The sequence below is a fragment of the Oncorhynchus gorbuscha genome, linkage group LG01, assembly GCF_021184085.1.
Source record: "Oncorhynchus gorbuscha isolate QuinsamMale2020 ecotype Even-year linkage group LG01, OgorEven_v1.0, whole genome shotgun sequence".
In the NCBI taxonomy this organism is placed as follows: domain Eukaryota; kingdom Metazoa; phylum Chordata; class Actinopteri; order Salmoniformes; family Salmonidae; genus Oncorhynchus; species Oncorhynchus gorbuscha.
Genome location: NC_060173.1, coordinates 41,687,535 through 41,699,573, shown reverse-complemented (window position 1 = coordinate 41,699,573; position 12,039 = coordinate 41,687,535). Strand labels below are relative to the sequence as shown.

General features: G+C 44.4%; 1 protein-coding gene across 1 annotated transcript in view; it reads right to left on the bottom strand.

Annotated features, from left to right (window-relative positions):
• Positions 1–2,237: 2,237 nt before the first annotated feature.
• Positions 2,238–12,039, bottom strand: part of LOC124037716 (C-Maf-inducing protein-like) — a 36,692-nt gene continuing 26,890 nt past the window's right edge. Inside the window, 18 exon segments of the mRNA XM_046352705.1 lie at positions 2,238–4,822; positions 4,913–4,983; positions 6,714–6,819; positions 6,948–7,094; positions 7,317–7,364; positions 7,733–7,873; positions 7,981–8,097; positions 8,192–8,299; positions 8,437–8,485; positions 8,594–8,620; positions 9,248–9,313; positions 9,765–9,931; positions 9,933–10,103; positions 10,105–10,168; positions 10,606–10,710; positions 10,873–10,976; positions 11,136–11,216; positions 11,631–11,693. Coding sequence (XP_046208661.1) covers positions 4,769–4,822; positions 4,913–4,983; positions 6,714–6,819; positions 6,948–7,094; positions 7,317–7,364; positions 7,733–7,873; positions 7,981–8,097; positions 8,192–8,299; positions 8,437–8,485; positions 8,594–8,620; positions 9,248–9,313; positions 9,765–9,931; positions 9,933–10,103; positions 10,105–10,168; positions 10,606–10,710; positions 10,873–10,976; positions 11,136–11,216; positions 11,631–11,693 — 1,689 coding nt within the window. The 3' untranslated portion in view covers positions 2,238–4,768.

Here is a 12,039-nt window from a genome sequence, read left to right as displayed (position 1 = left end):
ATTGAATCTCTCCACTTATCACACAGTATCTCACCAGTGTACAAACAGTACAGTAACCAGTAAACTCACTGGCATACATACATACTATGTTCATATCATTATACACAGTATTTTGTGCACAAGCTAATGTATTCCAGCAATACAAAAGGTCTGTAATCACACAAAGGTGATTCAGTCGCTGGTCTACGACATGTACTGCTCATCATTGCGCTTCGATCAGAACATCGTGGTAACCCATGGACAAAGGGGGTAGGGCGACTGCAGAGCTAGTGATCTGACCCTTTTCATATTCAAAATCGTAAAAAATCAAGTTAAAATAAAAAAAACAGCTGATATACCAGTCAAAAGTCTGGACACCTACTCATTCAAAAGTTTTTCTATACAATTTTCTACATTGTACATTGTAGACATCCAAACTATGAAATAACAGACTTGGAATCATGTAGTAAAAAAAAAAAAAACTAAATCAAAATATGTTTTAGATTCTTCAAAGTAGCAACCCTTGATGACAGCTTTGCACACACTTGCTATTCTCTCAACCAGCTTCATTTTATTTGACCTTTATTTAACTAGGCAAGTCAGTTAAGAACAAATTCTTATTTACAATGCAGGTCTAGTAACTTCCTTGTTCAGGGGTAGAACGACAGATTTTTACCTTTTTAGCTCAGGGACTCGATCTAGCAACCTTTCGGTTACTGGCCCAATGTTCTAACTACTAGGCTACCTGCTGCCCCATGAGATAGTCTCCTAGAATGCATTTCAATTAACAGGTGTGCCTTATTAAAAGTATATTTGTGGATTTTCTTTCCTTAATGCATTTGAGTCAATCAGTTGTTGTGACAAGGTAGAGGTGGTATACAGAAGATAGTCCTATTGGTAAAAGACCAAGTCCATATCATAGCGACAACGGCTCAAATAAGCAAAGACAAACATGGTCAGTCAAACCGGAAAATTTCAAGAACTTCGAAAGTTTCAAGTGCAGTCGCAATAAACATCAAGCACTATGATGAAACTGGCTCTCATGAGGACTGCCACAGGAAAGGAAGACCCAGAGTTACCTCTGCTGTAGAGGACAAGTTCATTAGTTACCAGCCTCAGAAATTGCAGCTCAAATAAATGCTTCACAGAGTTCAAGTAACACATCTGTTCAGAGGAGATTGCGCAAACCAGGCCTTCATGGTTGAATTGCTGCAAAGAAACCACTACTGAAGAACACTAATAATAAGAAGAGACTTGCTTGGGCCATTAAACACGACAATGGATATTAGACCGGTGGAAATCTGTCCTTTGGTCTGACGAGTCCACATTTGAGAATTTTGATTCCAACCGCCGTGTCTTTGTGAAACGCAGAGTAGGTGAACGGATGATCTCCGCATGTGTGGTTGCCACCGTGAAGCATGGAGGTGGTGGTGCTTTGCTGGTGACACAGTCAGTGTTTTATTTAGAATTCAAGGCACACTTAACCAGCATGGCTACCACAGCATTATGCAGCTATACGCCATCCCATCTGGTTCGCCCTTAGTGGGACTATTTGTTTTTCAACAGGACAATGACCCAACACACCTCCAGGCTGCGTAAGGACTATTTGTTTTTCAACAGGACAATGACCCAACACACCTCCAGGCTGTTTAAGGACTATTTGTTTTTCAACAGGACAATGACCCAACACACCTCCAGGCTGTTTAAGGACTATTTGTTTTTCAACAGGACAATGACCCAACACACCTCCAGGCTGTTTAAGGACTATTTGTTTTTCAACAGGACAATGACCCAACACACCTCCAGGCTGTTTAAGGACTATTTGTTTTTCAACAGGACAATGACCCAACACACCTCCAGGCTGTTTAAGGACTATTTGTTTTTCAACAGGACAATGACCCAACACACCTCCAGGCCGTTTAAGGACTATTTGTTTTTCAACAGGACAATGACCCAACACACCTCCAGGCTGTGTAAGGACTATTTGACAAAGGTGTGATGAGTGCTGCATCAGATGACCTCCACAATACCCGACCTCAACCCAATTGAGATGGTTTGGGATGAGTTGGACCGCAGCATGGAGGATAAGCAGCCAACAAGTGCTCAGAATATGTGGGGACTCCTTCAAGACGGTTGGAAAAGCATTCCTCATGAAGCTGGTTAATAGAATGCCAAGAGAGTCCAATGCTGTCGTCAAGGCAAAGGGTGGCTACTTTGAAAAATCTCAAATATATTTCAATTTGTTTTAACACTTTTTTGGTTACTACATGATTTCATAGGCGTGTCATTTCATAGGTTTGATGTCTTCCCTATTCTTCTAAAATGTAGAAAATAGTAAAAATAAAGTAGGTGTCCACATTTGACTGGTACTGTACATACAAAACAGATGTCAAACACTTGATTAAAGTGATCAAATCAAACAAACCGTTGAAACAAATACAAAAATCAGCCATAACAATTACCATGAAAACATAATGGAAGGTAGATTACAGTGCACTTTGTGTGAAAATTAAAGTAATGTCCACACGCACACATCCTGAAGATGAAGGCAACAGCCTCCCTAACAGGGAGACTAAGAGAAAAACAGAGCGGAGGGGAACATAGAGAGGGACAGAAAATTATATACACTTGTATTTACATTATACAGGATGTGACAGCATGAGGTCCTAAGCCTGGTGGCCATATACAACAACATTTAGTGCACCGAACCGTCGTGGCACTCAAAATAAACATAGCATTGAAATCTTATTGGACGGTGTCCAACTGTGTCCTGAAAGTTCTGCCAAAACTGAACGGAAAGAATTCTTGAGCATTCTGGAGAAAACAAAAGTGGAGGGAACCAGAGTCGGGCATACAGAATAACGCTCCGATTGTGTACGAGACGCCCTGAAAGGGCACAGAGAAGGAACAGATTGATCAAAACCACCTAAAGCAGAAGAGACAGAGGGACAACTCTTCTGCAGTTTGTGTGGGCCAAGTTACCACATACCTGAATGCTGTAATATCACATTCCTTGGTAATAATATAGGAAATCTATTCAGAACTGGTGTTATTGCCCATGCAAACAGAAAGTGTTCTCATGATTCCAAATGAACATCGAGGAATGAAACATTTTACCCCAGCTACATGTACTACATAATGGGTGAGCATACTCCAAAACAGTGCCCTCTCTCCATGCATGATGGTTGATGGGCAAAGGGAAAGAGGGAGACCTAGTCAGAGTAGAGAGAAATGTGGCCCTGTGAACAAATGATTAGCACGTTGGAGTCCACGTGATTCTATGCCACTGTATCAGATAGTACTGATGTATGATACAATATATTTGTGTTTTGAAGTGCAGTATGGCAACAACAACAAAAATGGATTGAAACAGAAATTAACTTGTTTGGCTTTCCACTCTGGTACTGACCGACCAACCACAAAAGGTCTTATTCTAGAGACTCTGGGCAGGTTATGTGCTGCTTTTTTAAAACAGGGTCATCTATACACCATGCTGTTGCCTCTACAGTCTGTTCACTCCTGACATTTATCACAAAATACTCCTAAGGATGACCATGGCCTGTATATCTACAGCCAATATCAAAATGTATCCCATATTTATCTTTAGAAAAACTTGTACCATCATGCCAAAATGTCAACATTGAGAGGTTGATGCAAGGTGCACATAGGGCTTCAGTTTGGGCCTCAGCATGGATAAGAATGTTAGGCAACATCTTGATTGATTGTGTGACGAAAGTCAACTGCGGTATGCCTGGAAAGTGTCTTAACATATGAGAAAAATAATGGGAGGCAGAAGGAGGGATATGAAGTTGAGAAATTATAAATACAAGGCAGTCCCAGACCACCTACTACACAATCATTCTATTAAATATGGGAGTTATGTACATTGAAAACACAAATTAAAAGGAAACATTTCTTCCTTTTAATAGTGTTGCAACCACAGAGCAGAGCTCCTGAAATGTCTGCTTAAATGTCACACACAATATATGAATGCAGAGATGTCTGTAAAAATATGTTCATTCAAGTTGATAAAAATTGATTGAGTGTCATATGAGTAATTAGGCACAGTCTTGCAATTTTTATTTTGTTTGAGGTAGCACCTCATCCCCAATAAAGGACTGGAAAGGCCAGAATCTGAACCTGAAAGAACACAAACAAAAAGAACAAGACCGAAATGACAATTGGACACATCTTTAGAGCTACATTTGGATTGAAGTAGAGGCAATATCAAAAGTGTACTGGAATGTGACCTGGTTATCTAACCTTGATCAGACAAGGATAGAAGAACTCCCAGTAAATGGAGGGAAGAGTGCATTTAAACATAAAGGTCCTCAGAGAGAGTGAGGGGAGACAGATCCATTTGTTTACTTGGTGTTCTGTGTACATTTGACACAACACCGAATAAATCTATGAGGAGCCTATTGAGGGCAAATAGGATGATCTGGACAGGAACTGAGTGAGAAACCACGCATGAGAGAGAAACATAAGGTCCCTTGTGTCACAAGAAAGTGGGTCCTTGCTTTTTTGATGATGTCGCTAAAAAGGAGCTCCTTGTATTTTGATGATGTCACTAGAAAGATAGTAATTCTCGCTTGACATGATGTTTCTAGAGAGGTCCAGGCGTTCTGATGTAGTCTCCAGATTTTAAAAAAAAGGTCCTTGTCTACAGATGGGAGAGGATCCTCTTGTTGTTGATGTAAGAGAGACTATGTGTTCTGTTGATATCAGGTAATCCTCATGTTTGGATGGTGTGGGAGTTGGTGTTCTAGTGATGTCACACGGGATGTGTTCACCAGGCCTCGGTGTAGCGGACATCCACCTCCGTCAGATTGGGGAGTTTGGCCTGAGAGGAAGAGAGAGGGGAAAAGATAAGATACCACAAACTATAATTCGGTGTTCTTGTCAACAGAGAGGGTCTCACAGTTCATCTTACCTTTAAGTCCTCGTATGTGTCTGCTGTGAGCTTTGTGCTGTTCATGTTCAAACTGCACAGGCTCTTCATGGCTGGAAGAGACACGCATAAACATGTCACAACCTACATGAACATATATAGATCTAGGAGGCTGTGTGGAAGGCCTGTTGTATACTGAATGTATGAGGTCGTGGGGCAGGTGTGAAGTATAGTGGGGCAAAAAAGTATTTAGTCAGCCACCAATTGTGCAAGTTCTCCCACTTAAAAAGACGAGGCCTGTAATGTTCATCATAGGTACACTTCAACTATGACAGACAAAATGAAAAAAAGAAAATCACATTGTAGGATTTTTAATGAATTTATTTGCAAATTATGGTGGAAAATAAGTATTTGGTCACCTACAAACAAGCAAGATTTCTGGCTCTCACAGACCTGTAACTTCTTTAAGAGGCTCCTCTGTCCTCCACTCGTTACCTGTATTAATGGCACCTGTTTGAACTTGTTATCAGTTTAAAAGACACCTGTCCACAACCTCAAACAGTCACACTCCAAACTCCACTATGGCCAAGACCAAAGAGCTGTCAAAGGACACCAGAAATAAAATTGTAGACCTGCACCAGGCTGGGAAGACTGAATCTGCAATAGGTAAGCAGCTTGGTTTGAAGAAATCAACTGTGGGAGTAATTATTAGGAAATTGAAGACATACAAGACCACTGATAATCTCCCACGATCTGGGGCTCCACGCAAGATCTCACCCCGTGGGGTCAAAAATCTCAGAACCACACGGGGGGACCTAGTGAATGACCTGCAGAGAGCTGGGACCAAAGTAACAAAGCCTACCATCAGTAGCACACTACGCCGCCAGGGACTCAAATCCTGCAGTGCCAGATGTGTCCCCCTACTGAAGCCAGTACATGCATGTCCAGGCCCGTCTGACGTTTGCTAGAAAGCATTTGGATGGTCCAGAAGAAGATTGGGAGAATGTCATATGGTCAGATGAAACCAAAATCTAACTTTTTGGTAAAAACTCAACTCGTCGTGTTTGGAGGACAAAGAATGCTGAGTTGCATCCAAAGAACACCATACCCACTGTGAAGCATGGGGGTGGAAACATCATGCTTTGGGGCTGTTTTTCTGCAAAGGGACCAGGACGACTGATCCGTGTAAAGGAAAGAATGAATGGGGCCATGTATCGTGAGATTTTGAGTGAAAACCTCCTTCAATCAGCAAGGGCATTGAAGACGAAACGTGGCTGGGTCTTTCAGCATGACAATGATCCCAAACACACCGGCCGGGCAACAAAGGAGTGGCTTCGTAAGAAGCATTTCAAGGTCCTGGAGTGGCCTAGCCAGTCTCCAGATCTCAACCCCATAGAAAATCTTTGGAGGGAGTTGAAAGTCCGTGTTGCCCAGCAACAGCCCCAAAACATCACTGCTCTAGAGGAGATCTGCATGGAGGAATGGGCCAAAATACCAGCGACAGTGTGTGAAAACCTTGTGAAGACTTACAGAAAACGTTTGGCCTCTGTCATTGCCAACAAAGAGTATATAACAAAGTATTGAGAAACTTTTGTTATTGACCAAATACTTATTTTCCACCATAATTTGCAAATAAATTCATAAAAAATCCTACAATGTGATTTTCTGGATTATTTCTCTCATTTTGTCTGTCATAGTTGAAGTGTACCTATGATGAAATTGACAGGCCTCATCTTTTTAAGTGGGAGAACTTGCACAATTGGTGGCTGACTAAATACTTTTTTGCCCCACTGTATACCATATGTGAGTAGCATATAGTCAAATGATTTAGATGATTTCTTACAGCTGAGGGACAGCAGGCCGGCGTCGGTCACGGGTGTCTCACACAGATTCAACACCTGCAGACACGCCAAGTGTTCAGACAGCAACCGCAATCCTGTATCTCCAAACTGAAGGAAAGACAAAAACAGGAAGAGAGGATTTGTCTTTCAAAGTCATACAGAGTATTACTCATCAAGTTCAAATAAAAACAAAAAATGTGGTGTGTGTGTGTGTGTGTGTGTGTGTGTGTTCTGACCTGAGTGGACCAAAGGTTGAGCTGTTTGAGAGAGGGCAATTTGATGAGCTGTTCAGCACAGGCACTGGTGACGTTGGTGAAGGCAAGGCTCAGGTTCTCCAGGTTCCCAAAGGAGCCAGAGCTCAGCAGCCTGGCAAGGTCTGCATCCTACTCAGAGATGCACAGAGACATGGTCAGATACAGAGGCAGGGAGAGACATCATGTTGTTCAAATTGAATCAAGACATGGAGAGTCAGGTCATCTTTCTTGCAAAATGTAACAGTTAAATTTTAACATTTTGTATAAAAAAAATATTATCACATGTTCGGGTGAAAGAAAAACAAATAATGTTTAAGGAAATGGCAGTTGTGTAATAAAAGCCAATCTCACTGTAGACTTGGAGGGCAGAGTGAGTCGGGTGGGGCCTCCTTTTCTTTGCTGAGGGAGAAAGGAAATTAAAAAAATGGCGACGATTACAGCAGTTCCCTATTCAGACAGCAGGTGGTGTCTATGAACAATGTGCCAATGATGAAATAGGAGGTCTCTTAAATGAGATAAAGGGTTCATATTTGCATGAAGTAACAATACAGAAACACTTGGTAACACGGGATAATGAATAGATAACTCTAGCAGAGTGGACAATGTAGAGTAGTAACAGTTTTAACTGAGCAGATACTACAGTTGTCCGCTGACAGCCCAGACCTTGTGTATTTTGAGAAGACATTACAGTAGAATTGGGAAAGCAGTGTGAGGTTGAGCGTGTCGTGTTCGAGCCTTTGTTTGTGCACAGTGCGGTAGTAACTCACCAGCTCTTTGAGCTCCCTCTGCCTGTCACACAGCTGCTCATACATGTGAAGGCCCACTGGAGTGCTCTCCAGGGTGGAGATGATCTGTAGCTGGGTGTCCTTGTTCTCGATGATGTTGTACTCCAGCATCAGGCACAGGATCTGAAACAAACACACACAGGTCACCTCTGCTTCCTGTGCACTCGCACCTCTAAAAACACACAGTAATAAAAACAAGTCAGCTCTGTACATAGGGTACACACACACACCTCAACCATGGTCTGATTCCCACGCAGAGCCAGGAGCATGCAGGGCCCCAGCTTGTTTTCAGCCAGGGACAGGAGAAACTTCTTAGTTTTGTAGCAGGAGCCCATAAGAATGTGAACCTGGAGGAGAGAGTCAAAGGTCAAGTCTAGCCAATCAGAACACAAGGTAGGTATGAGGGTCAGGATTATTAGGGTAACACTACCAATCACTCACCATGCTGGCAAAGAGCTCCCCATCATCATCACAAGCCACACCCCCTGGACTGTAGAGCTGGAACCAACCGTCCTTTCCTGAGCGCACACTGAGCAGACAGGAGTGGACCTGCAACAACCACACAACAATGACTACCACACACACACACAAATCCAACACTGAACTAAGGCGAAACAGTGATGTATGGTCAGAGATGCACACACACACACACACACACACACACACACACACACACACACACTAACCTCCTGTCTAGGGTCCTCTGCAAACCTCTGAATAACATGTTTCAGCTCTCTGTTCAAAACAGACAGACAAGTCAGGCACAATCCTCATGCTTTCCTTGTAGGATGGTAACTGAAATGTAACATTTGTTAACTAGAAGTCATGGCTGTAGATACTTACTTCGTAAATTTGGCATGTGCAAGGGCCCTAAAGAGGTGGTAAGAATACACATTAAAAACAAGATGAAATACAATAATTATGATTAAATTGAGAATAAAACATGTTTAAACATGCAGTAAGATGTTGAACAGATTGCAGCTGGATTGCATAGGAAACACATCCAATTTTTTTGTTGGTTTGAAAATATCTGAGCAACAACACACAAATACATGTCAATCTATCGGAAGTTGGGGGTGTGTGTTTTCTGTCTGACTCAATCCCTCTAGGAGTTGTGTCGGAGTGTTGTTGCCCTTTCTAATGACGCCTGAACGCTTGGATTAGGCTCTGGTGCGCAGGTGAGCAGCAGGTGAGTCTGCCGGCTGTGACAACAACATCCCTCTGTAGGTGACTGGTAATGAGGGCCCGGACTGAGGAGCCAATTACAACAGCCACTCAGGGGGGGCGCCTCATCCCCAGCAGGGCACCTCAGCAGCACACCCACGTCAACACCACTCCCAGGCCACTACATGGCGGAGACAGGCCCTCACCCAAAGTCCCAGCCCCAACCCCAAAGCTTGGAGGAGGAAGGGTGGAGGGCCGGGGAGTCACCAGGAAAAGGTGAGGGAGCACAAGAGGTGGAAGTGGATAGGTGTAGAGCCAGGGCAGTATACTTACTCTTTGGGGAATGGGATGGGCTGCAGCAGGCTAGCCAGGGCGGGTCTCCAGTCATCGTAGTCAGACCTGAATGGTTGCAGAGAGAAAGAGATAAGAGTAAGAACAGAAAGGTGGACACATAATGAGAGCAGGGGGCTGGGCACACAGGGAATCACGAGAGGTAACCCGAGTGTCGCCCTATGATGCCAAACAAATCCATCAATTCAATGGGACGAGGAGAGGATCAGATTCCTGTCTGTTAAGTGTCACAGTTACAGTCATTCCCCGTTCCCACACACATAATAGAACCACTTGTGCCACTTCCCTCTTGCAAAACATCGTCACACCCATGTCATCCATCCATTCAGAGACACACTAGCAGACACTCCTTCCTTTTGAATGATTCTCCAGTAGGACATCAGAGGCAGCAGCTGTGTTGAGCTACTCAGCACAGCCCACACAGATAGTGCCAAACATGTTAACATTTAAACACACACAGTAAGGCAGAGGGGATACAGTAGCAGTAGTGGTAACTCACAGCATTTTGAGGATGAGTGCGAAGCAGCCAAGCACACGGTCGGCCTGGGCAGGCAGCTGGATTGACAGGGCGTTGAGGGCGGGGCTGACCAGCAGACAGTCGATCAGGTTGGGCTCACTGTCACCTCCCCCCTGGGCCCTTCCGCCTGGCGTTGGCAGTGTTGTTGTTGCGTTCCAACTCCACCAGGATCTCACTGGAGTTGACGATGGAAGGCGGAGGAGAGAGGGGCAGTGTGGGGGGAGGGGGGAGGGGAGCTGAGGGGGGAGGGGAGAGGGACAGCTGACCTGTGGGTGCGGGTGTCAGGGGCTCTGGGCGGAGCAGGCGGAGGGGCAGAGGGGGGTTTACGCTCATTCTGTTGCTGGCAGCCGTTCCTTATCTCCTTCAGACTGGGGGAGTTGTCCCGGCTGCACAGAAAGAGAGATATTGTTGGGGAGATGGAGAGACCATTTTGTGTAATAGAAGAATGGAGAGTCATTGTATCACACATTACATAATCATCTCAATACTAACACTCAGAAGTCCAAAGTTAGAATACATGTCATTCTGCTGGGGTTGTAGCCAGGCCTCTGTTACAACGGCATTAGCCCCTGTACACTTAGAGGGAGCGTGTTGAGGGTCATGTATCCGAGCAATGATTCTCTGGGGTGACAATGCAACGGAAATCCAGCAAATTTTCTCCTACAGGGGCTGAGGACCCAGGGGTGATGATATAATGATAACTCAAGTCAACACCTCGGTACATTTTTAAAGGGAAGGTGAGTAACCTAAGCTAACCAGGGACGTTCATTGGGCCAGAGAGTCGAGTCTGTGTGTTGGATCTACAGTACAGCAGATCCCTCACCTGTTGATGAAGTCCTCGTAGCAGGAGTAGATGGCAGCCAAGCACACTGCCACCAGGTTGGGCAGGACACGGGGGTGAGGGCACTGCCCGGTGGGGCCATGCATGCTGAAACACAGCCACACACGCAATTAGCACCCAATAGACTCCATAGAACAGGGAGAAAGCAGAGTAAATCATGGAGTACTATTGAAAATAACTAGGGCCTGGGCTTTTCCTGGTTGGTGGAAGAAAAAAAATCACCGCCCTAAAAACATGGCACTGACTCACCTGTGAATAAATTTCTTGACGACCTCCATCCCAGCGTTGAGCTCATTTAGAGCCAAGATGTACTCCTGAGTGAAGAGACGCAGTCTGGGGCACTTCCCAAAGTCCTGGCACAGACAGAAAGGAGGCAGAGAAATAAACACGGGTACAGAGAGAGGACGAGAGGCGGCACAGTGGGCTTTGTCACTCCAATATATAACCACAGAAGAAAATAAACAAACTGAGTGTGAACCTACACAGGGAACAAGACGGAACGCTCAGCTCACCATGTTGTGTTTGAGGATTCTCTGGACCACAGGGGTGAACACTTCAATCACAACCATGGACCGCGGACGCTCCCGACAGTGCTGCACAAAACAACCATTCACTCCATCATCTTAACAATAATGTGAATCTATTACCTAGGCCTGGATAAACTGTACATGGGCTGTTAATGACAGCCATGGTAGCAAAGTGGTTCCATCTTCCGCTCCAACAATGGCCCTAGTGTGAGGGACGTCACTGTGCTTGCTTAACAGTACAGCTTCCTTCTCTTACCGGACCTTGATCTGTCCTTGGTCCTCGCAAACACACGTGACCACCGTCTAGACAATGCCTTAACCAGCTACGCCACTGAAAAGTGAACTTTTCGATGGCGCAGGTGGAGGCATTTCAAGCGGAGTAGTGAGGTTACCAATCCAACTCCGTTACACAAGCACTAAGGGCAAAGGCAGTTATGGGGTTTGATTTTGACAACAGGTTGAAGTGGGGCCCATCTTTACCTTGCAGAAGAACTCACACAGGTCCGGTGGAGGGTGGTTATTTTCCAGGAGAGGAGCGATGGCCTAGGGACACACAGAGACAGGACTGATTATTATAACTTCACAATTTCCCCAGCCATGTGATCTTCTATTTACAATGACCATGTGCATGAGGTCTGATAAACAGGCTCAGAGACAGTTTCTACTAAATCAAATCAAAGTTTATTGGTCACGTACACAGATTTGTAGACGTTATAGCAGGTGCAGTGAAACACTTTCTAGCTCCAACAGCACAGTAATACCTAGCAATAAAAATGGAAAAAAACAAAACAATCCAGAATTGTTTTTATATTAAGTTATATAGTATGAGCCATGACTAGAATACAGTATATATCAATTGGGGGAAACAGTACTAGCCGGGCCTCCTGAG